The 21697-nt window shown below is 36.3% G+C and overlaps 2 protein-coding genes across 2 annotated transcripts in view; one reads left to right on the top strand and one right to left on the bottom strand.

Moving 5' to 3' along the window:
- The window catches only part of LOC141395489 (uncharacterized), a 153275-nt gene that overhangs the window by 26454 nt on the left and 105124 nt on the right, over nucleotides 1–21697 (top strand). The window lies entirely within an intron of this gene.
- LOC141392569 (putative gustatory receptor 28b) lies at nucleotides 71–6838 on the bottom strand. The gene is made up of 2 exons (XM_073965502.1): nucleotides 6188–6838; nucleotides 71–238 (listed from the first exon to the last, which is right to left on the bottom strand). The coding sequence occupies exons 1-2, from the start codon at nucleotides 6836–6838 to the stop codon at nucleotides 71–73; spliced, it is 819 nt and encodes a 272-aa protein (XP_073821603.1).

The raw sequence follows: 21697 nt of genomic DNA, 5'->3' as shown, positions 1-21697 counted from the left end.
TACAAGTGTCCGCCTATTCATGCACGACAACTTGGGCGACAGGGTAAGCGAAGTTGTCGTCGGTGACAATTTACATGACACTGTCTTGCAATAAGTCGTTGACGACAGTTTTAAAGACACTGTCTTGCAATAAGTAGTTGACGACAGATTTAAAGACACTGTCATGCAATGAGTCGTTGACGACATAATGCCTTACAATGCCATCTATTTTCTCTTCAGTGATAAATAACCGCAGTTCCTCCAATAACCCCATTTACAAAGAAAAGAAAAAAATTTTTTGAATATATATTAATGCATATATAATTAAAGTAAATAAAGTAAATTCAAACATTGTATTTTTCAAAGAGTGTATAATTAATAATAATTAAAATGGTAACATAGTTATAATAAAAATTAAAACAAATAGTAATAATTATAAAATTGGAAATATTTTTCAATTTTTGTTTTCGGTTAATGTTTTTCTAGAATTTGTTTTGTTAATAGTGTTTTTAATTCGTTTTAATGAGTTTCTAAGTTGACATAAATAGTCTTCGTATGTGAGTCCTTCACTTTTAACAGCACCTGTAAAGAAAAAAACAGTAATAAGAAGAATTAGTAATGCATAAATTCTGTTATTAAGCCCATAATATTATGTATTTACCATAGACGCTGCATAAAAAATTTCCATATTGTTTTAAAGGTTTCTTGTTTTTTATTCCATCAACATTATATGCCATTATAATTTCTTTTCCCAGAACTTTATCAATATTTTTAATTGAATATTGTAGAATTTTCCTCATGACACCGATCTGTAAAATATAATAAGTATTTTTATCCGGAAACGCTTATACTAAGTTTAAAATTAATACTTACCACTTCTAATTTTTTTCTGTCTGCAAATGATTTTCGACCTCCTTTAACTTTTCTTCCGTACAAATTGTAAACTGGCAAAACTTCAACATTATTATTGTCCTAATACATATTTCAGTACGTGCCATCCTAATGTGCTGTATGTGATCTTCTTCTTCTTTTAATTACTGTATGCAGTTACAACCCAGTGGGAAAATGTAATCAATGGGAATCGAACGGGTAATACAGAACCACTGTGTTTTATTGATTACTGAATACATTATTCGTAACACGGTACATGTCCTAGGAAAATAATATATTCCTTGATGGTATCCATAGAAAGCATAGTGTAATCTATGGATTACAATATATTCTTTTATAGTTCAATAGGAATATCTAAAATTATTTATATATTAGAATGCATCGTATTATTTATGTATGTACATTTTTTAATAATCTGTTCCCCCGATATTAAAATTAGACACAATTTCTTTTCATTAATTGTTATTTATTTAAAAACCTATAATGAAAACAGAACAAAATTAAAAATTAATTTATTATTATATATTATTAAATAATAACAGTTAAATAATTTAAAATAATACGACTTTCGTCTGCAAAATTTCAGTTCTCTTTCAATTCAGTCAACTTCTCAAAGTTTTTTCTTGTTTGCAATAATCTTCCTTAAAGTATTTAAATAAATTTTATAAAGTTACGTCTTCACTGCAACACGACAAAAACAAAACTGAAAAATTTTTGTTGTGACATGCAATGGCATTGGCAGATAACGGGACTACAAAATAAAAAAGCAGTCGAAAAAAACTGAAACACTGCATTCCCTTGTCGTATCCTTTAGGAATGTAATAGGTAATTAACATGGATTTTTTGTCAATTAGAATTACTCGCTCGATTCTTTAGGATAACTTTTAGAATATGTCTTCTATAATGTATTTAATAATTTTACTTCTTGTCCAATATAATTCTTTTCTCGATTCTTGCGGATACGTTATGTAACGTATTGGTTATAATTCATAAAAAAATATATTTTCAATGTAATATGTTCCCAATTTTCCCACTGGGTTAATTTGAAATAAAGAACATTAAGCATTTGGATTTGAAACAGAGAAGTTTCTCTTGTGTAAATACACTACACTTTTTGATTAAATTGTTTTCCTCGAAGTCTTTTCAAATAATCCCGACTTTTTCGAGAAATTTCTCACCGCAAAGATCTTTTGGATGACATAATGAAATGTTGTAAATATTATTTAGTTTTACTTACGTTCTTTTATAATCTGTATATTTATTCACTTTTATTTATATAAACACACGTTTAATATGTATATTCAATAGCTTATTTGAAGGCAAGAACCGAATTGAAAATAACAAAAAAAAATTAGTTTTAATTTTCTATTAATATTGCATAGCATGCTGCTTTCATACAGTTTTGAATTGGTATCGTTTTTTTGTTTTGCACGACACATTGCAAGACAATGTCTTGCAAATTGTCACCTATTCGTCATAAAAGTGGTAATAAATTTAAAAGTTCGCTTTTTTGAAAAATTTCTTGGGTTCTTTGCCAAGACACACTGCAAGACATTGTCATTCAACTTGTCGTTCATGACAATTTCGGAAATTTCGTTAACGAATCGTGCACGAATATGTCTTCGAAGACTCGATTTTCTAAGGGGTTGTCATACATTTGAGTCTTGCATTCATATTTTAGAACTTTACTCAATTTAAATTTAGTATTGGGATATTCTTCATTCCCATTGGCCAACTTCTGACTCATTACAATAGTATTGAATTCGAATTGGAACTCTAAACCATTGCCCTACATATGAGTGAACATTAAAGCAAAGAACTCTCTGTGCCGCTGCGAAACAAAGAAACAAAGCATGAAAACAATGAACTCGCTGTAGCGCTTGACCAACTCATAAAACAAAATATCGAACATCTAAATGTATGGCAACATAAGCTTCGTTCCCGTACTTTTTAATAGTAAAACTCGTAAAAGAGAGAAAGAGAGAAAAATTGTTGTCACAAAAAAGTTTCTTCAAAAAGTTCGGGAACGGAAAAAAGGAAAATACGTCAAAAAAACTGGAACAAATGTCAAAGTCGGCGTATCAGCCAATCAGACGCCGGCAACCATGTTACTATTTTTTTACTCGCCCAAATTTGTCGTGTAAAAAGTTTTTAAAGAGAGCGTCATTCAGCGCCATTTTTATTTAAAGAGAAGTGAACATTTTACAACTTTTTTGTGTACGGGAACGCTTTTTCGAGTAAAATGTGTAAAAGTCGTAAAAATTGTAAAAACTTTTTAGTTCTGGAACACAGCTATAATGTGGTGGTGACATACTACAGTGGCTATGGAGTATAATCTGCATTTTCCAGAATCCATACTTATGTTGGGCAACTGGGAAACTACATCTCATCATGGAGACGAGTAGTGCCTCTACGATCTTCGCTACTGCCGACAGGAAGGGAATCGGCGTGTTCAATTTGTCTCTTCTGACTTCCTTTCCTGGTTTCATTAGCGGGACCACTCTTACAACTTTCCAGGTTTCTGGTACAATATGGATGGCTAACGACAATTTATAACACTTTTCAATTTCAGTTCAGCTTAAGCATTACCATTGAGATTCCACGTGGTTTCGGATGACATTTCCAACATCCCTCTTAGTAAGTTGTGGTGGCAACTGCTCTACTGAATAGGATCTTATACGCGGTAGCACACTCTTTTTCGACCTGTTATTCTTGGGGGTGCTCGGTAAATTGCCGGTTAAAATAACATTCGCACCATTTCGGATCTGTCACTGTCACGGCGTTCAATCCTGTACAAATGTTTCATTGCTAAAAGTAGTCTAACCACCTTTTCCGTTTGTACTCACCTAGTAGCCTGTTAAATTCAAGAGTAGATTTCCTAACTCTTCGGTCTTTAGGGTACGTACAACGAAGCTTATCACCCCATTAGCTAGTAACATCGCCTCTGCTGAGAACTTTGTTCTAATTTCGGGTATTCCACAAGTAGATATGTGGCGGCAGATGTGTGCATTGGGCAGTTCTCTGAAGTGGTAATTAGTAAATTCTCTAAACCCTTGCCAGTTAAAGTACGTCGGTCAGAGATTGTGAAATCGGGTGGCCTGTTAACTTAGACGATGGCAGCGTCAGGACACGTCATTTATCAGACCGGGTGCCAAATGGTGATGTCTGGCGACTGTAGAAGTGTCTTCGTTTACCGTGCAGAATGTTGAGCTATCCATTTTCTCGCCCAGCGCTGTACCCATATAATCAGTGTCTGGGACGGAATGCCAAAGCTCATGATAAACATTGTAGTCCCTACGAGTGTCTATGTGCTAATCCGTCACTTATTTAATGCCGGCAGGGTTTTTTTAGACTTTTGGACCATTGTTTTAGGTAGTATGAACTTGCCTCTGAAAAATGGTCCCGTTAGAATAAAGTCATTAAGTCATCAAAAGTCACTTGTACGATTTTTTTTGAAATTTTGCGTGCGAGGTACCCGAAGGATAGGATCTATATAGTTTAGATATCACTTTGTCTAAGTCTGGAAGAAATATTACGAGGACCAAATCGGTTGAATGACGAATGTAAGATGTTTTGTAAGGGTGCGTTAAGCAATGCTTGACCCCGGTTTTTATACCCTCTGCCTTTAGGCTAGAGAGGGTATATACTAGGGTTATAACTTTTTTACAACCTCATATCCCTGTATCATAGCATGATGAGTTTCTACATAAGATTACATAAAATCTTAATTATAAAGTGATTCGATAAAAAGCTTCCGCACAAAAATCTTTTAAAGTTTTTATTTTTCAGAACTTTTGAAAATTTTTTGATGTCACTATAAGCAGATATTGAACTGAAAACAAGTAATAGGGGCACAAGACATAATCCCTATGACACAACCGTTGGTTTCTCACTATTTTATCGTCGTATTATTACATATATGTATATCATTTTATATTATATGTAACATTATTTCATATATCATAAAAATTAAAAGTGATTTGTGCGGGACCTTTTTCAATATTTGTATGAAAGAAAAGTTATGTTAGTCATTAATAGGCAAAAGGTCATTCCTTCGTGCAACAGGAAATAATTTTTTGAGAACATTTCATTTTCAGAAAAAAAAAAAATCATTTCATATTATTTTTCACAAAAAAATGGTTTGTGCGGAACGAATTTTTTGGTTGCTAACTTACAGAAAAATATCGATAAAATTAAAACGAAAAATTATGAATTAAAAATTCTGATAAAAGTTGACAATACTGTTGTTAACGGTAGAACTCTACGACGAATTTTTTGGTTACTAACTTACAGAAAAATATAGTTAATTGCCGAAATAACAAGCAGTTTAGAGAATCCTACTAGTAAGGATCGTTGCTTTGTACATGACAACAGTTCAGATTTTCTTTTCAACCATCAGTTTGCTGATTCAGATATTCCATGTGGTAGAGACCCGATATAGTCTTCGAAGATGGTTGATTGGTTAAAGTGGGAGTGAAATATTACGATATCCAAATGATAGATCTATTGTAATCACTTCTTTTGATAGTGGTGGCACCGCCAGTTTTAACATTTTTGAATTACTGTTTTGAATGAGATACCCGAGGGATTTTTCCGATATTGACCTTCTTACAACATGATGTATGTAAGTTAGGAAAAAACTTTTACAATGTGCAAAGCCTTGGCCAAAACGAACACTGAATTCGTGGGTTATCGTGCTAGGTTTCGGTAGTATTTTGTGAGCTTTTTGGATCATTATCTTAGGAAGTATGGGCTAGCCCCTATGAATAAAAAATTATTATTTTCGAACAGCTTTATCGAAAAATAATGAAATTTTGTTGGAGAGTTACCACCTATAGAAGTGGACCCCTATATCGGTCCATATCCGAATTTGTTTTAAATTTAGAAGTTCGGACCAAATCGATTTCTCTTTAACATAAATAAAGTGTCCTGTTATTTCTTATGGGATGTTTGAGGTTAGCTTTTCAGAATTTCCAATTTAATCCCATACATCTATGTAGCTGTTTAAACAAACAACGTCAATGGCCTCATTATTAATTAACAGATATTTGACCACTTTGCTCTTGGGATTTTATAACATGCAACAATAAAGTTTTCAAACAAATGTTTTATGTTTATTAAATATTAACCGAAAGAACTTTGTTTCAAAAAATCACGCAACAACCATAATTGGTTTTCAAGTATCTGCCATAATGTCTGTTAATGACCTAAGCCACGACATGATAGACTTTCCCAATGCATTTATAGAATGATTTAATTTTATATTTAAATTTATTTTATGTTTTAAACAATTCAATGTACCTTCTTCTGTACCTACCTTATTGACAATCACCAAACGTCTCTCAAAGCTGCGGGCCACAAAGCAGAACAAACAAATTGCAATCGACAGCACCGAATGTTGCAGGAAAAATGTTACACAAACACTAAACGAAGGTGTAATGCCCAACGACTTCAACAGGTGCAAGACACCCGCAAAATAACTACCAATCACCAGAGTTTTAAAAACAATCATCACAATCGAAAAACGATAAATTCTGGAATATTTCACTTTAATGCCAATATTGGCAAAATTCTCATCCAAATTATAAAGAATTTCACAAACACGTAACAATTTTTGACGCTGCGTCACTGCGGAAATGTAAATAACCGCACCGGTGATGAGACCATTACATATTTGCAAAGTATTTCCAACATTTGAAATTTTGGTGCGAAAAAAATAACCGACCACTGTTTCATCTTGCAGTAGCGATACAATATAACACGCTCCATAGAGTAGAATATATAAGGCGATATTAATGAAACCGAAAAAGGACATTCGAACCGTTGTAACACCTCTGTTATTCTTAACCACACGAAATGGTGTCAAACCGTAAAGGAAGGTTATCAAGAACAACGGTTGCAATGCTTCGAACACTTGATGCGATATAAAACAGCGACGCAAACGCTCCAATCGCGATACTGAACTCATTTTGTTTTTTCTTTATTGTGATTTCCGATTTTTACGATCCTCAGCAAAAGAGTTATAAACTAATACTGAATCCTTTGTGGCCGGATATTGAAAAAGGGTTATGCTGCTTGCTGCAGCCAGTTAGCTGGCAGGCTGGTTTTCCAGCTAGACCATGTCAATTATTAAACATATCACAATACATCATAACAAACCACCACCAACAACACTATCATCATCGTCGTCGTCATCATGATAATGATTTTGTTTTTTATTATCAGCATGCCAAGGAAGAGTTACCCCAAAGGCATTGTTATGACCAAAAACGGTTGGACTAATTTAATTTTGGTCGATTTTTGACTCTTTGGTGGATATGTTATATACGTGTCCAAACACACATAGGTAACTAAGGCCGGTGTGTAATGTATTGATCATTGACTATTTTCGAAACTATAGGTATCGAGGGTGCCACCGTGGTGCAATGGTACGCACGCCCGCCTTGCACGCAGAAGGTCGGGGGTTCGATTCCCCGGCCAAGCAACATCAAACATTTTTCAGCGGTGGCAAAATACCCCTCAGTAATGTTGGCGACATTTCCTGAGTATTTCAGCCTTGAAAAACTTCTCCATAAGTGGTGTCTTAAGACACGCCGTTCGGACTTGGCGATAAACAGTAGGTCCCATATCATTGAGCTAAATATGAATCGGGGTGCACTCATTGATATGAGAGAAGTCTCCCTTGTCCCGTATGGGATGTTGTGGAACAATGTTTTTTAGGTATCGAGGTGCCACCGTGATGCAGTGGTATGTACACCAGGGTTATGACTAGACAGCGGAATCCTATACAAATGCATATATGGTTAGGATGGTTGTAGAGAAAATCTGATTAGACAGAAACTCGTTTTATCACAAAATAAAAGCTTCGTTCCCGTACTTTTTAATAGTAAAACTCGTAAAAGAGAGAACTGTAAAAAATTGTTCTCACACAAAAGTTATTTGAAATAGTTCGGGAACGGAAATATGGAAAATACGTAAAAAAAACTGGAACAAATGTCAAAGTCGGCGTACTAGCCAATCAGACGCCGGCAACCATGCTACTACTTTTTACACGCTCAAATTTGTCGAGTAAAAAGATTTAAAGAGAGCGTAATTCAACGCCACTTTTGTTTAAAGAGAAGTGAATATTTTACAACTTTTTATGTACGGGAACGGGTAAAATGTGTAAAAGTCGTAAAAATTTTAAAAACTTTTTAGTTCTGAAACAAAGCTAAAACGAACTAGGCCCACAAATTGTTGCATATTTTGACATATTTGCATAAAATTAGCATATGCAAAACCATATTCAAGGACATGTGGCCTAAGTATCCCACCGAAACGTCTGAAATTTGGTATTATGTTTTCGTTGGGGGTATACAACCTTCCACCTGACATTTGTGGGTACAGGTTCACATCTTGATATAACCCTTATAGTACGGTACCTCCCGATTTTCGGTATTTTGAAGGTTGTGGGCTTAATATCCCACCGAACTGAACGAAATTTGTTATTTAGTCTTCCTTGAGGGTATAAAACTTTCGACCTGAAATTTGTCGGTATAGGTCCACGTCTTCATATAGCCCCCATACGACGGTATCTCCCGATTTCCGGTTGTTTGATGGTTGTGGTCTCACTACCCCTCCGAAATGTCTGAAATTTGGAATTATGTCTTCGTTGGGGGTATACAACCTTCCACCTGGCATTTGTGGGTACAGGTCCACATCTTCATATAACCCTCATAGTACGGTACCTCCCGATTATCGGTATGTTGAAGGTTGTGCCCTTAATATCCCACCGAAATGAACGAAATTTGGTATTTAGTCTTTCTTGAGGGTATAAAACTTTCGACCTGAAATTTGTCGGTATAGGTCCACGTCTTCATATAGCCTTCATACGACGGTATCTCCCGATTTCCGGTTGTTTGATGGTTGTGGTCTCACAACCCCTCCGAAATGTCTGAAATTTGGTATTAAGTCTTCCTTGGGGGTATAAAACAATCCAACTGTTGTCCACGTCTTCATATAGCCCCCATATAACGGTACCCCCAAATTTCGGTATTTTGATGATTGTGGGCTCAATATCCCTCCTAAATGGCTGAAATTTGGTATTAAGTCTTCTTTGGGGGTATAAAACAACCCAACTGAAATTTGTCGCTATAAGTGCACGTCTTCATATAGCCCACATAGAACGGTACCTCCCGATTTCCGATATTGTGGCCTCAATATCCCCCCGAAATGGCTGAAATTTGGTAATAAGTCTTCCTTCAGGGTATAAAACAATCCATCTGAAATTTGTCGGTATAGGTCCACGTCTTCATATAGCCCCCAAACAACGGTACCTCCCGATTTCCGATATTTGTATGGTTGTGGCCTCAATATCCCTCCGAAATGGCTGAAATTTGGTACGAAGTCTTCCTTGGGGATATTAAACAATCCAAGTGAATTTTGACGCTATAGGTCCACGTCTTCATATGGCCCCCATAGAACGGTACCCCCGATTTTCGGTATTTTGAAGGTTGAAGCCTCAATATCTATCCGAAATGACTGAAATTTGGTATTAAGTCTTCCTTGAGGGTATAAAACAATCCATCTGAAATTTGTCGGTATAGATTCACGTCTTCATATAGCCCACATGGAACGGTACCTCCCGATTTCCGATATTTTGATGATTGTGGCCTCAATATCCCTCCGAAATGGCTGAAATTTGGTATTAAGTTTTCCTTGGGGGTATAAAACAATCCAACTGTTGTTCACGTCTTCATATGGCCCCCATATAACATTACCCCCGATTTTCGGTATTTTGATGATTGTGGCCTCAATATCCCTCCGAAATGGCTGAAATTTGGTATTAAGTCTTCCTTGGGGGTATAAAACAATCCAACTGAAATTTGTCGCTATAAGTTCACGTCTTCATATAGCCCACATAGAACGGTACCTCCTGATTTCCGATATGTTTATGGTTGTGGTCTCAATATCCCTCCGAAATGGCTGACATTTGTTACGAAGTCTTCCTTGAGGTTATAAAACAATCCATCTGAAAATTGTCGGTATAGGTCCACGTCTTCATATAGCCCGCAAACAACGGTACCTCCCGATTTCGGTATTTTGAAGGTTGTGGCCTCAATTTCACTCCGAAATTGATAAAATTTGGCATTAAGTCTTCCTTGGGGGTATAAAACAATCCGACTGAAATTTGTCGCTATAGGTCCACGTCTTTATATGGACCCCATAGAACGGTACCCTCCGATTTTCGGTATTTTTAAGGTTGAGGCCTCAATATCAATCCAAAATGGCTGAAATTTGGTATTAAGTCTTCCTTGGGGGATATAAAATAATCCAACTGAAATTTGTCGTTATAGGTCTACGTCTTCTTATAGCCCCCATACAAGGGAATCTCCCGATTTCCGATATGTTTATGGTTGTGGCCTCAATATCCCTCCGAAATGGCTGAAATTTGGTACGAAGTCTTCCTTGAGGGTATAAAACAATCCATCTGAAATTTTTCGGTATAGGTTTACGTCTTCATACAGTCCCCAATCAATGGTACCTCCCGATTTCCGGTATTTGTATGATTGTGGCCTCAATATCCCTCCGAAATGGCTGAAATTGGGTACGAAGTCTTCCTTGAGCGTATAAAACAATCCATATGAAATTTGTCGGTATAGGTCCACGTCTTCTTATAGCCCCCAAATAACGGAATCTCCCGATTTCCGGTATTTTTATGGTTGTGACCTCAATATCCCTCCGAAATGGCTGAAATTTGGTACAAAGTATTCCTTGAGGGTATAAAACAATCAATCTGAAATTTGTCGGTATAGGTCTACGTCTTCTTATAGCCCCCATACAAAGCTACCTCCCGATTTTCGGTATTTTGAAGGTTGGGGCCTAAATATCCCTCGGAAATGGCTGAAATTTGGTATTAAGTCTTCGTTCATGGTATAAGAGCTCATTAAATATGATACAGGGATACGATGCTGTAAAAAAGTCATAACCCTAATGCACATCCGCCTTGCACTCAGAAGGTCTGCGGTTCGATTCCCAGACCAAACAACATCAAATTTTCAACGATGACAAAATACTCCTCAGTAATGTTGGCGACATTTCCTGAGTATTTCAGTCATGTAAAACTTCTGTACCAGTGGTGTCTTAAGACACGCCATTCGGACTCAGCGATAAACAGTAGGTCCCATATCATTGAGCTAATTTGAATCGGGGTGCACTCATTGATATGCGAGAAGTCTCCCTTGTCCCTCATGGGATGTTTGTGGAACAATTATATTATAGGTATCGAGGAAACCAGGCTAAAACTCCAGGAACAGGATAGTTGAAAGATATTTTTTATCTCAAAATATACATTCGGTAAATTATCGAGAGAATGGATGTTATAACGTTGTAACAAAGACCACCCACAGACTACAACGGCGATTAATTTTAGAACATTTTTCATACATATTTAAGGTAATATTACACTGTGCAACATTTTTGAGCCAATCGCGTGCAAACAACTTCTGTCCAGAATTTTATGAAAGTAGAGGACCAATAGGCAAAAACCATATTTGGGTTTTGTTTTCTCAGATCGGGTTCGGTTTTTATGGCCTCATCTAAACATGGTTAAAGATCGAATTTTTAAAACAAATCGGGGCTGTATCTCTGAAACCAATACGAATCTTGTTTTGACATCTTTGTAGATAAGAGCAAGAAGAACATATTTGGAGGAATAGTGAACTCGAAATACTGCATGTATTGCCTTAAATTTTATAATACAGTCGAAATCGCTTATAACGTCGTCGTTTATAACGTCATATCGCTTATAGCGACGGAATCCAAAAGTCCCAAATTTCTGCCCTTTATATTCCACACAAATAAATATCGCTTATAACGTCATCTCTTATAACGTCTGTTTTTTGTGATATATTTGAATTTTGCTATCGGTTATAATCATACGAAGAAGGAAATTTTCTCTCAATAATTTGTTGTATGTATATTTTTTTTAAACAACAACAAAATACCAAACTTATGCACAACATGTTCGAAGGTGGCGGTCAAGCTTGAATTTTTGCCACCCAATGTCACATCTGTTTTACAACCCATGAACCAAGGTGGAATAAAATCATTAAAATAGCATTGCCGGATCGCCCAATATCCACTATCCTGGCAAGAATAGAAAAGGATCAAAGTACGAAATTAATTGGATGCCGTGTTATTGCCAAATGAATCATGGAAAAAGGTAATGTCTTCTGTCATTGGTAATTGCTTTCATCAAGCGGAATTGTTAACGGACCTTTGAACGATTCTGAAGACATTTATCTTCATTCAAATCTTTCCCAACACGTAGAAGATATTGATTAATTAGTTGCCATCGATGACAAAGTTCACATCTGCCATATATAATGACGACGACATAATGTTGGAAGTTTTAGATAGAGGCATGCCTAACGAAGAAATTGCAATGTCAGAGGCGTGCCTAGCTGTAGAAACTCTTCAAAAAATTATTTACTCAGAAGATGTTACAAACAAAAATGTGTTTTGGAAACCCTTTCAAAATCTGAGTTAAATTTAAAACTCGTGTCGGAAATCAAAATCACAAACTATAATAACAGACTATTAGAAATAGATCCATATCCTATTTTAAGATGATATATCTGCTGAAGAAGAATTTAATATCGTTATTTTTTATTATTTTATTTTTAATCATTTGTACTTATTTTTTTTTTTTGATTTTATTTATTTACTTATTAAAACAACGTATTTATACCCAAAAGTTACTATACATAATACAATGTTACCTCTTTTATAAATATGTATCGTTTATAACGACTATCGCTTATAGCGTCCGATTTTGGCCGGTCCCTTGACCGACGTTATAAGCGATTTCGACTGTATATCTAACAATTCTATAATTTGTGTATATTTCACAGCGTATTTCCCAAAATGTTAAATTTTTCTTAATGTTACCTTTTAGGAAAATATTCTCTGGAATGTAATACACAACTCTTCAGAACATTATATTGTTGTAAAATGACTCTATCGCCTTGTTTTTAGAAAATTTTTCCATATCAATTTGGTAAATATTTCAATAATTCATTGAAATCCCCAACATGAGAATAAACAGTCTGTGTGAACAAATGCCCATTAGAAGTTGTTTGCATTTCCAGTGTTGTACAGTGTTAGTTTTCCCTAATAAAACAAGTAAAAAAGTATCAGTCGGTTTTGCCGATAGAGATATACCCTTAGCCTGTGTGGATTGAAATACTTTTTTTCCAAAAAAATATGGGCGTATGAAAGGACAGAAATATAGATTTGATTAAAACTCAAAAATCGATATATAGGGTTTTAGTACCATACTAGCCTACGAAAAGCATAATATTGGGCCACTAGGAAAACCTTCGGTAAAAATGTCCAAAGAATCCTCGAACAGACCCTTAACTACACAAATATGTTGAACATATGTATGGGTGGTACCCCAAGGATAGGACCGATAGGGCCCAAATTTGAACATAAACTAAGCTTGGACAAAATATTTCGAGATCGAAAATTTAGACCAAATCTGTTGCTACTTTTGTGAGATATTGCGCTTATCATTTTAGCGACTATTTTCGAACTTTTGTGGGAGAGGTAGCGGAAGTAGTGGACCTATAAGCACTACCTTCGAATTTCATCTAATATTCGATTAAATATTAAGATAACCAAAGTATGGAGGAACGCAGTATTCGGTTCGAGCTCTACAGCCACTACATATCGAGCCCTTCCCGCGAAGAAGATGTAAGCGAATTTTTTTCGATTTTCTTTTTTTACGGAAATCGATAAAGAATATTCCAATACGTCATCTCCCAAATTTGTATAACTCTGCCATGTACCGTTACGAAATTAGAGCAAAAACTATTTTGATGTAAGCGCCATTTTTATTATACCCTCAGCCTTTAGGCTAAAGAGGGTATTTACACTTTGATACGACCAAAAATGTGCCTCATCGAAATAATGGTTTTAGACCCCAAGTATGTTTGTACGATATCCGTTTCAGACAATTTTGCGTAGATCTAGCAATGTCCGTCCGTCTGTCTGTCTGTCTGTCTGTCTGTCCGTCTGTCTGGCTGGCTGGTGCGCACGATAACTCTCGAACGGATCAATCGATTCGGTTCAAATTTTGGGTATCGAATTATTTTGTCCAGATTCGATTTAAGTTCGAAGATGGGCCATATAGGTCCACTCCTTCAGGTACCTTCCCCACAAATGTTCAAAAATTGTCCCAAAACTTGTGCGCACGATAACTTTTGTAGGGAATAACCGATTTGGTCCATACTTTGCACATCGTGTAATTTTTACCAAACTTAGATGAGGTTTCAATATGGACTCAATCGGTCCACTCCTTCAGGTACCTCCCATACAAAATTTCGGAAAAGCTCAGTTTAGGACCTGGTCTCGAATCGCTTTGATTTTTGTTTACGCACGTTGTATTCGCTGTCCTCTATACGACGCTGTAAGTTTCATTAGGGGCAAGTCCATACTTCCTGAGGAAATAGCCTGAAAGTTACAAAAAACCCTATGACACCATGTGTTGTGGTTGGAGCGCAAGATAACTCTCGAACGGATCTGCCGATTCGGTCCAAAATTTGGCTTTCGTAATATTTTGTCCAAACTTAGTTCAAGTTCAAAGATGGATTATATCGGTCCACTCCTTCCGGTACCTCCCCCACAAAAGTTCGAAAATGTTCGGAAAATTTGTGCGCACGATAACTCCTGAAGGAAGTGACCGATTTGGTCATTTTTTTGCACATTACGAAATTTCTACCAGACTTAGATGAGGTTCCAATATGGACTCAATCGGTAAACTCCTTCGAGTACCTCCCACACAAAATTTCGGAAAAGTTCAGTTTAGGACCTGCTCACGAATCGCCTTGGTTTTTGTTGTAACATCTTGTATTCACTGTCCCCTATACGAAGGTACAAGTTTCCTCAGGGGCAAGTCCATACTTCCTCAGAAAATGGCCAGAAATTTGCAAAAAGCCCCTATGACACCTTCTGTAGTGGTTGGAGCGCAAGATAACTCTCGAACGGATCTGTCGATGCGGTCCAAAATTTGGACTTCGTAATATTTTATCAAAACATAGTTTAAATTCGAAGATGGGCTATATCGGTTCACTCCTTCAGGTACCTCCCCCACAAAACTTCAAAAACGTTCGGAAAAATTTTGCGCACGATAACTCTTGAAGGGAGTGACCGATGTAATCTATACTTTGCACATCCTAATATATCTACCAGATACAGATCAGGTTCGAATATGGACTATATTTGTCTACTCCTTCTGGTACATCTCACACAAAATTTCGGATAAGTTCACTTTAAGACCTACGCTCGAACCACTTTGATTTCTGTTGAAGCGATTTGCATTCGCTACCTCCATTACGACGGTAAAAGTTTTTTCAGGGGCAAGTCCATATTTCTTGGGAAAACAGCCTAAAAGGTGTAAAAAACCCCCACTATAACTCTCGAAGTGTTCAACCGATTTGGTCCAACATTTCTTCTTCGTCATATTATATCCAAACTTAGTTTCATGGGCAATACCGGTCAACAACTTTCGGTACTTCTTTCCAATATTTAAAAAATGTCACTAAAATGCTAGGACGATATCGCTTGAATGGGCAACCAATTTGGTCCAAACTTTAGATCTCCTAATATTTTATCAAAATTTAGTTTAACTTCTAAAATGGCCCATATCGGTCCTCCCTAAGGGTACCTGCCCTACAAAAGTTCAACATTTGTATCTTAGTGCAGTTAATTCCTAATCCACATTTTTGTCGGCAAGTACATTCGATCTGTCTGGAGGTAAAAATTTCGCTTTACATTGGCTGAGGGTATACAGTGCTGGACATATCAATGGAAACTTTTGCTGAAATTTATGTTTTCCTTATTTTCACTACCCATTGTGCCCATTTTTATAAATGAAACATGCAAAATCATTTTAATTAAATATATTGATCATTTCTTTAATAAAATAAATAGAAATTTTCTCGTAAATCCAATAAGTTTGAAAGATAAAATAAAAAGATCTCGGAATTCATTTAAGAGGCTTTGGCAAAACAATGGAAACTTATAAAAATTATATTCTCAGGTGCGGTTTTCTTAATATTTTGTAGGGTATCCATTATTTTTTAGTACAGCTTTGCATCGTGCTGGCATGGAGTTGATTAAATTATGAGTAATTTCCATTGGTATGCTTTCCCACGCGGAATTGACTGCCTGGATGAGATCGGGCTTGGTGGTATAACTTTTGTTCCTAATTTTCCGATCCACTATTTCCCACAGATTCTCTATTGGATTTAAATCTGGGGATTGGGCAGGCCAATTCAAAACATTAATATTATTAGCTTCTAGCCATTCCTTGACTACCCTGGATGTGTGTTTGGGGTCATTATCGTGCTGGAACCTCCAGATTAAGGGCATGTTTTCTTCGGCAAACGGCAGCATAATATCGTTGAGGATATGTTTATACCCAATTCCATTCAGAGTGTCTCGTACAACATGGACTGGACCCATTCCGAAACCTGAGAAGCATCCCCACACCATTATATTGCCACCTCCAAACTTGACTGTTTTGTTGGTGTACTTGGGATCAAGCCTTTTCCCTATAGGCCGCCTCACAAAACCTCTTCCGTCGGAACCTCTCAGATTAAATTTTGATTCGTCAGAAAAAAGGACGGTATTCCATTTCTGCAGAGACCAATTTATGTGGGTATTAGCGAAAAGAATGCGTGCTTTGCGATTTTTTCCGATATCAACGGCTTCTTCGCTGGGCGATAACACTTAAGACCAGCTTCATCGGCACGCCGTTGAACAGTTCGATAGCTTATTTGCAGTTTAAGATTGTTGATAACTTCTCTAGGAAGTATTTTAGGATGTTTCTTAAACTCTCTAACAATTAAATTGTCCTCCCTTGGAGTTGTTTTACGAGGTCTACCACCCAAATGTACACAGGCGATCGTTCCTTTCTCGCGAAACTTTTTTATTATTTTTGAAATTACTGACTTATTCATAGAACATTTTTCACAAATATCTTTCTGTTTTAGATCAGCTTTAAAATCATTAATAATTCTTGTTTTTATTTCTTCACAAAATTTAACTCTTGCCATTATTTTGCTTAAGCGAACACGCGAAACGTGGTTATTTTTGTATAACTGTGCATATTCAATTTTAGTTATGTTTTGGTCTATTTTTCTATGTCACAAAGAAAGATAATGTAAACAAGCGATCCTCTTTCTAATCTGTATCAAAAATACAACAACAAATGGGACGAAAATAAGCCGTTAAATATCAGTACTTGCGCAAATAACAAAAAGTTTCCATTGATTTGCCAACGCCGTTTTAATAAACAAACATTAAAATCGGGTTTTTATATATAAGATTGCCATTTATTTTACATCACTTTCTTAATTTGCATACATTTTACACTGAAATACAATATAATTAATGAAAATGTTGGTACTTTGTACTCCACGAAAAAAAAAACCTGCTAAAACATAAAAATTATTTTTTTAAAAAAAGTTTCCATTGTTATGTCCAGCACTGTATATCTGTCGGCAAAGCCGACTGACACTTTTTTACTTGTTTTTTTTACATTTCTAGGTGACAGCGAAGTGTCGCTTACATCAAAATTCCACATTAACATACCATGTAGTTATTCGACTATATTACAAGAAATACGCTTTAATCTTATACTTGCTATAAACGTTTTTAAATTTTAGATGTGAATTACACTAAAAATAATTTTTTTCAAACAAAATTTGTTTAATGTAACCGCCACTTTTTAATGTAATTATCTGATTGCGTGACAGCGAAAAGGATGTAAGCGACACAAATTACCGATATATTGAAGATATTCCACAAATGATTTATTATACCCTCAGCCTTTAGGCTATGGAGGGTATATACACTTTGATACGATGAAAATGTGCCTCATCGAAATAATGGTTTTAGACCCCAAGTATGTTTGGACGAAATGTGTTTCAGACAATTTGGAGTCGATCTAGCCATGTCCGTCCGTCTGTCTGTCTGTCTGTCCTGCTGGCTGGAGCGCACGATAACTCTCGAACGGATGAACTGATTCGGTTCAAATTGGGTTTCATAATATTTTGCCCAAACTTAGTTTAAGTTCGAAGATGGGCTATATCGGTCCACTCCTTCCGGTACCTCCCCCACAAAAGTTCGAAAATGTTCGGAAAGTTTGTGCGCACGATAACTCTTGAAGGGAGTGACCGATTTGGTCCATACTTTGTATAGCGTAAACTTTCTACAAGGGTAATATGAGGTTCCAATATGGTCTCAATAGGTCCACTCCTTCGGGTACCTCCCACACAAATTTTCGGAAAAGATCAGTTTAGGGCCATCTCTCGAATCGCTTTGATTTTTGTTTTAGAAACTTGTATTCACTGCCCTGCATACGACGGTACAAGTACCATCAGGGGAAAGTCCATACTTCCTGAGAAAATAGCATGAAAGTTGCAAAAAACCCCTATGACACCGTGTGAGGGGTTGGAGCTCAAGATAACTCTCGAACGGATCTGCCGATTCGGTCCAAAATATGGCCTTAGTAATATTTTGTCCAAACATAGTTTAAGTTTGAAGATAAGCCATATGGTCCACTCCTTCAGGTACCTCCCCCACAAAAGTTCAAAAATGTTCGGAAAAATTGTTCGTACGGTAACTATTGGAGGGAGTGGCCGAATTGGTCTATACTTTACACATCCTAATATATCTACCAGATATGGATCAGGTTCAAATATGGACTATATTTGTCCACTCCATCCGGTACCTCCCACACAAAATTTCGGATAAGTTCACTTTAAGACCTCATATCGAATCAATTTGATTTTTCTTGAAGCAACTTGCATTCGCTGCCTCAATTACGATGGTAAAAGGTTTTTTAGGGGCAAGTCCATACTTCTTGATCAAACAGCCCGAAGAGTGTAAAAACCCCCAATGGCACCATATGTTGTGCTGCCATTCCTCTTGGTATCTCCTTCGCATAACTTTTGATTTTTAATCCTAATCAACATTTTTGTCGGTTCAAACGCCCAAAATTTTTAAACCCCCTAAATACACACATATTTTTGGGAAAAAATTGTTTCCATACACACAGGCTGAGGGTATATCTCTGTCGGCAAAGCCGACTGATACTTTTTTTACTTGTTTTTTTTAGTAAAAAGGATTTAGTAACGGAACTATACCAAAATTTAATAAAAAATGTTGGTTAGATCAAAAGTTATTCAATGAAAACAGTCTCCTGTAAAATTAGCTTTTTGTCGCTTACACCTTTTTCGCGGGAAGGGCTCGATATGGTGCCATTGGGGTTTTTTTTACTACTTTTGGGCTGTTTTCTCAAGAAGTATGGACTTGCCCCTGAAAAGACTTTTACGGTCCTAAAGTGAATTTATCCAAAATTTTGTGTGGGAGTGAACAAAACAAATACAGTCCATATTCGAACCTGATCTATATCTGGTAAATATATTAGAATGTGTAAAGTATGGACCAAATCGGTCACTCCCATCCAGAGTTATCGTGCGCACAATTTTCCTAACATTTTTTACCTTTTTGGGGGAGATACCTGAAGGAGTGGACCGATATGGCTTATCTTCGAACTTAAACTAAGTTTGCACAAAATATTACGAAGCCACATTTTGGACCGAGTAGGAAGGTCCGTTCGAGAGTTATCTTGTGCTTCAACCACTACACATAAATGTCATAGGGGTTTTTTGCAACTTTAAGGCTATTTTCTCAAGAAGTATGGACTTGCCCCTGATGAAACGTGTAACGTCGTATGAGGGACAGTAAATAAAAGTTGCTACAACAAAAATCAAAGCGATTGGAGAGCAGGTCCTAAACTGAACTTTTCCGAAATTTTGTGTGGTAGGTACCCGAAGGAGTGGACCAATCGAGTCCATATTACAACCTCATCTAAGTCTGGTAGGAATTTCACGATATGCAAGGTATGGACCAAATCCGTTACTCCCTTCAAAAGTTATCGTGCGCACAAATTTTCCGAACAATTTCGAACTTTTGTGGGGGATGTACAGGAAGGAGTGGACCGATATAGCTCGTCTTCGAACTTAAACTAAGTTTGGACAAAATATTACGAACCCAAATTTTGGACCAAATCGGCTCATCCGTTCGAGAGTTATCGTGCGCACCAGCCAGCCAGACAGACAGACAGGCGGACGGACATTGCTAAATCAACTCCAAATTGTCTGAAACACATTTCGTCCAAACATACTTGGGGTCTAAAGCCATTATTTCGATGAGGCACATTTTGCCCGTATGAAAGTATATATACCCTCGTTAGCATAAATGCTGAGGGTATAAAAAACAACGGGTTCTTCACTTTGAAGGTTATACCCAGCCAATTTTGCTGCGGTCGACTTGAAATTTTTCGGTAATAAGTAGTGGCAACCCCTTAATGTATGATATTAGAAGGATAAGGAAGTTATAAACGGCAACACTACAACATGTTCACATATCGTTATCACTATGTTATTGTCATCATCGTGAACATGACACTTTTTAACGAAGTGTCAACACCCGCTAGTGTGTGTGTATGTGCTTATATTTATAGTTTCATACCCAGCATAAATAAATGGAATTTGTTCAATGTTTAATACTGATTTTACAACTTGCTTTGAAGCGTTTCAAAATGAGTAGTGAAATACACTTGATTTCCAACCAGAAATTATTTGCATCCAAATTACATCCTTATAATGAGTTCAATTTTTCAATATTCACAAATGGAACATAGGAGTTTTGATTTTTGAATAATGTCTCATGATTTTAGCAAATGCTAAGCAATATATAGTTAAAAATCTAATTTACTTTTGAATCAACGACTTCAACTCATATGAAACATTTTGCGGGGTAGTGACATTTTGTTGTATCAATTTGAAGGCAATTCAAAGCAAAAGAAAACAATTACAATTTTCAAAATAAACATAATATTTGAATAATTTCTATGTTCACCACCCCACGTCTCAATGCAACACGTGTCTCCTTGGGTTGCTATTAAAAGATTACATTATGGTTGGGTGTGCGTCTGTGTGTGTGATTACGACAAAATATGTTTGATTTTTGTGGCCGAAATATCATCACTCACAATTTTTGGACATTGTTTCAGTTAACGTATGTAGCTATTGGCTTGTTTGTTTTCTAAACATTCCTTGTTATTGTATTTTTCCTCCGGTCATAACAAATTCTCTTGGTCAAACGTTTTACTGCGCAACTCCACCGTGATGTTTGTTTATCTGTCATCATTGACAGTATTTTTTATTCATTTATTTATTTATTGGAAATATGATCCTTTCTTATCTAAGGTCCTTCACACAGGTATTATTGACTATCGATGAAGGGTTGTGAATGAGACAATCTTAATTAGAGTGAAAAAGGTGAAATGAAAATGTCTAAAATGGATATCCAACAGCACAACTCTCATGAAAATCGTTTTTTGGGAAACAAGGGGAGGCCTGAATTTATTAAAGGATTTTTTCATGGACTTGGAGGTCTCTAGGCGTGGATTTATTAAAGGATTTTTTCATGGACTTGGAGGTCTCTAGGCGTGGATTTATTAAAGGATTTTTTCATGGATTTGGAGGTCTCTAGGCGTGGATTTATTAAAGGATTTTTTCATGGACTTGGAGGTCTCTAGGCGTGGATTTATTAAAGGATTTTTTCATGGATTTGGAGGTCTCTAGGCGTGGATTTATTAAAGGATTTTTTCATGGATTTGGAGGTCTCTAGGCGTGGATTTATTAAAGGATTTTTTCATGGACTTGGAGGTCTCTAGGCGTGGATTTATTAAAGGATTTTTTTCATG

This window comes from Musca autumnalis, unplaced genomic scaffold (assembly GCF_047663935.1).
Source record: "Musca autumnalis isolate F117 unplaced genomic scaffold, ASM4766393v1 scaffold_2, whole genome shotgun sequence".
In the NCBI taxonomy this organism is placed as follows: domain Eukaryota; kingdom Metazoa; phylum Arthropoda; class Insecta; order Diptera; family Muscidae; genus Musca; species Musca autumnalis.
The sequence above is the reverse complement of the archived record's forward strand: the minus strand, read 5'-3'. Positions and strand labels throughout refer to the sequence as shown.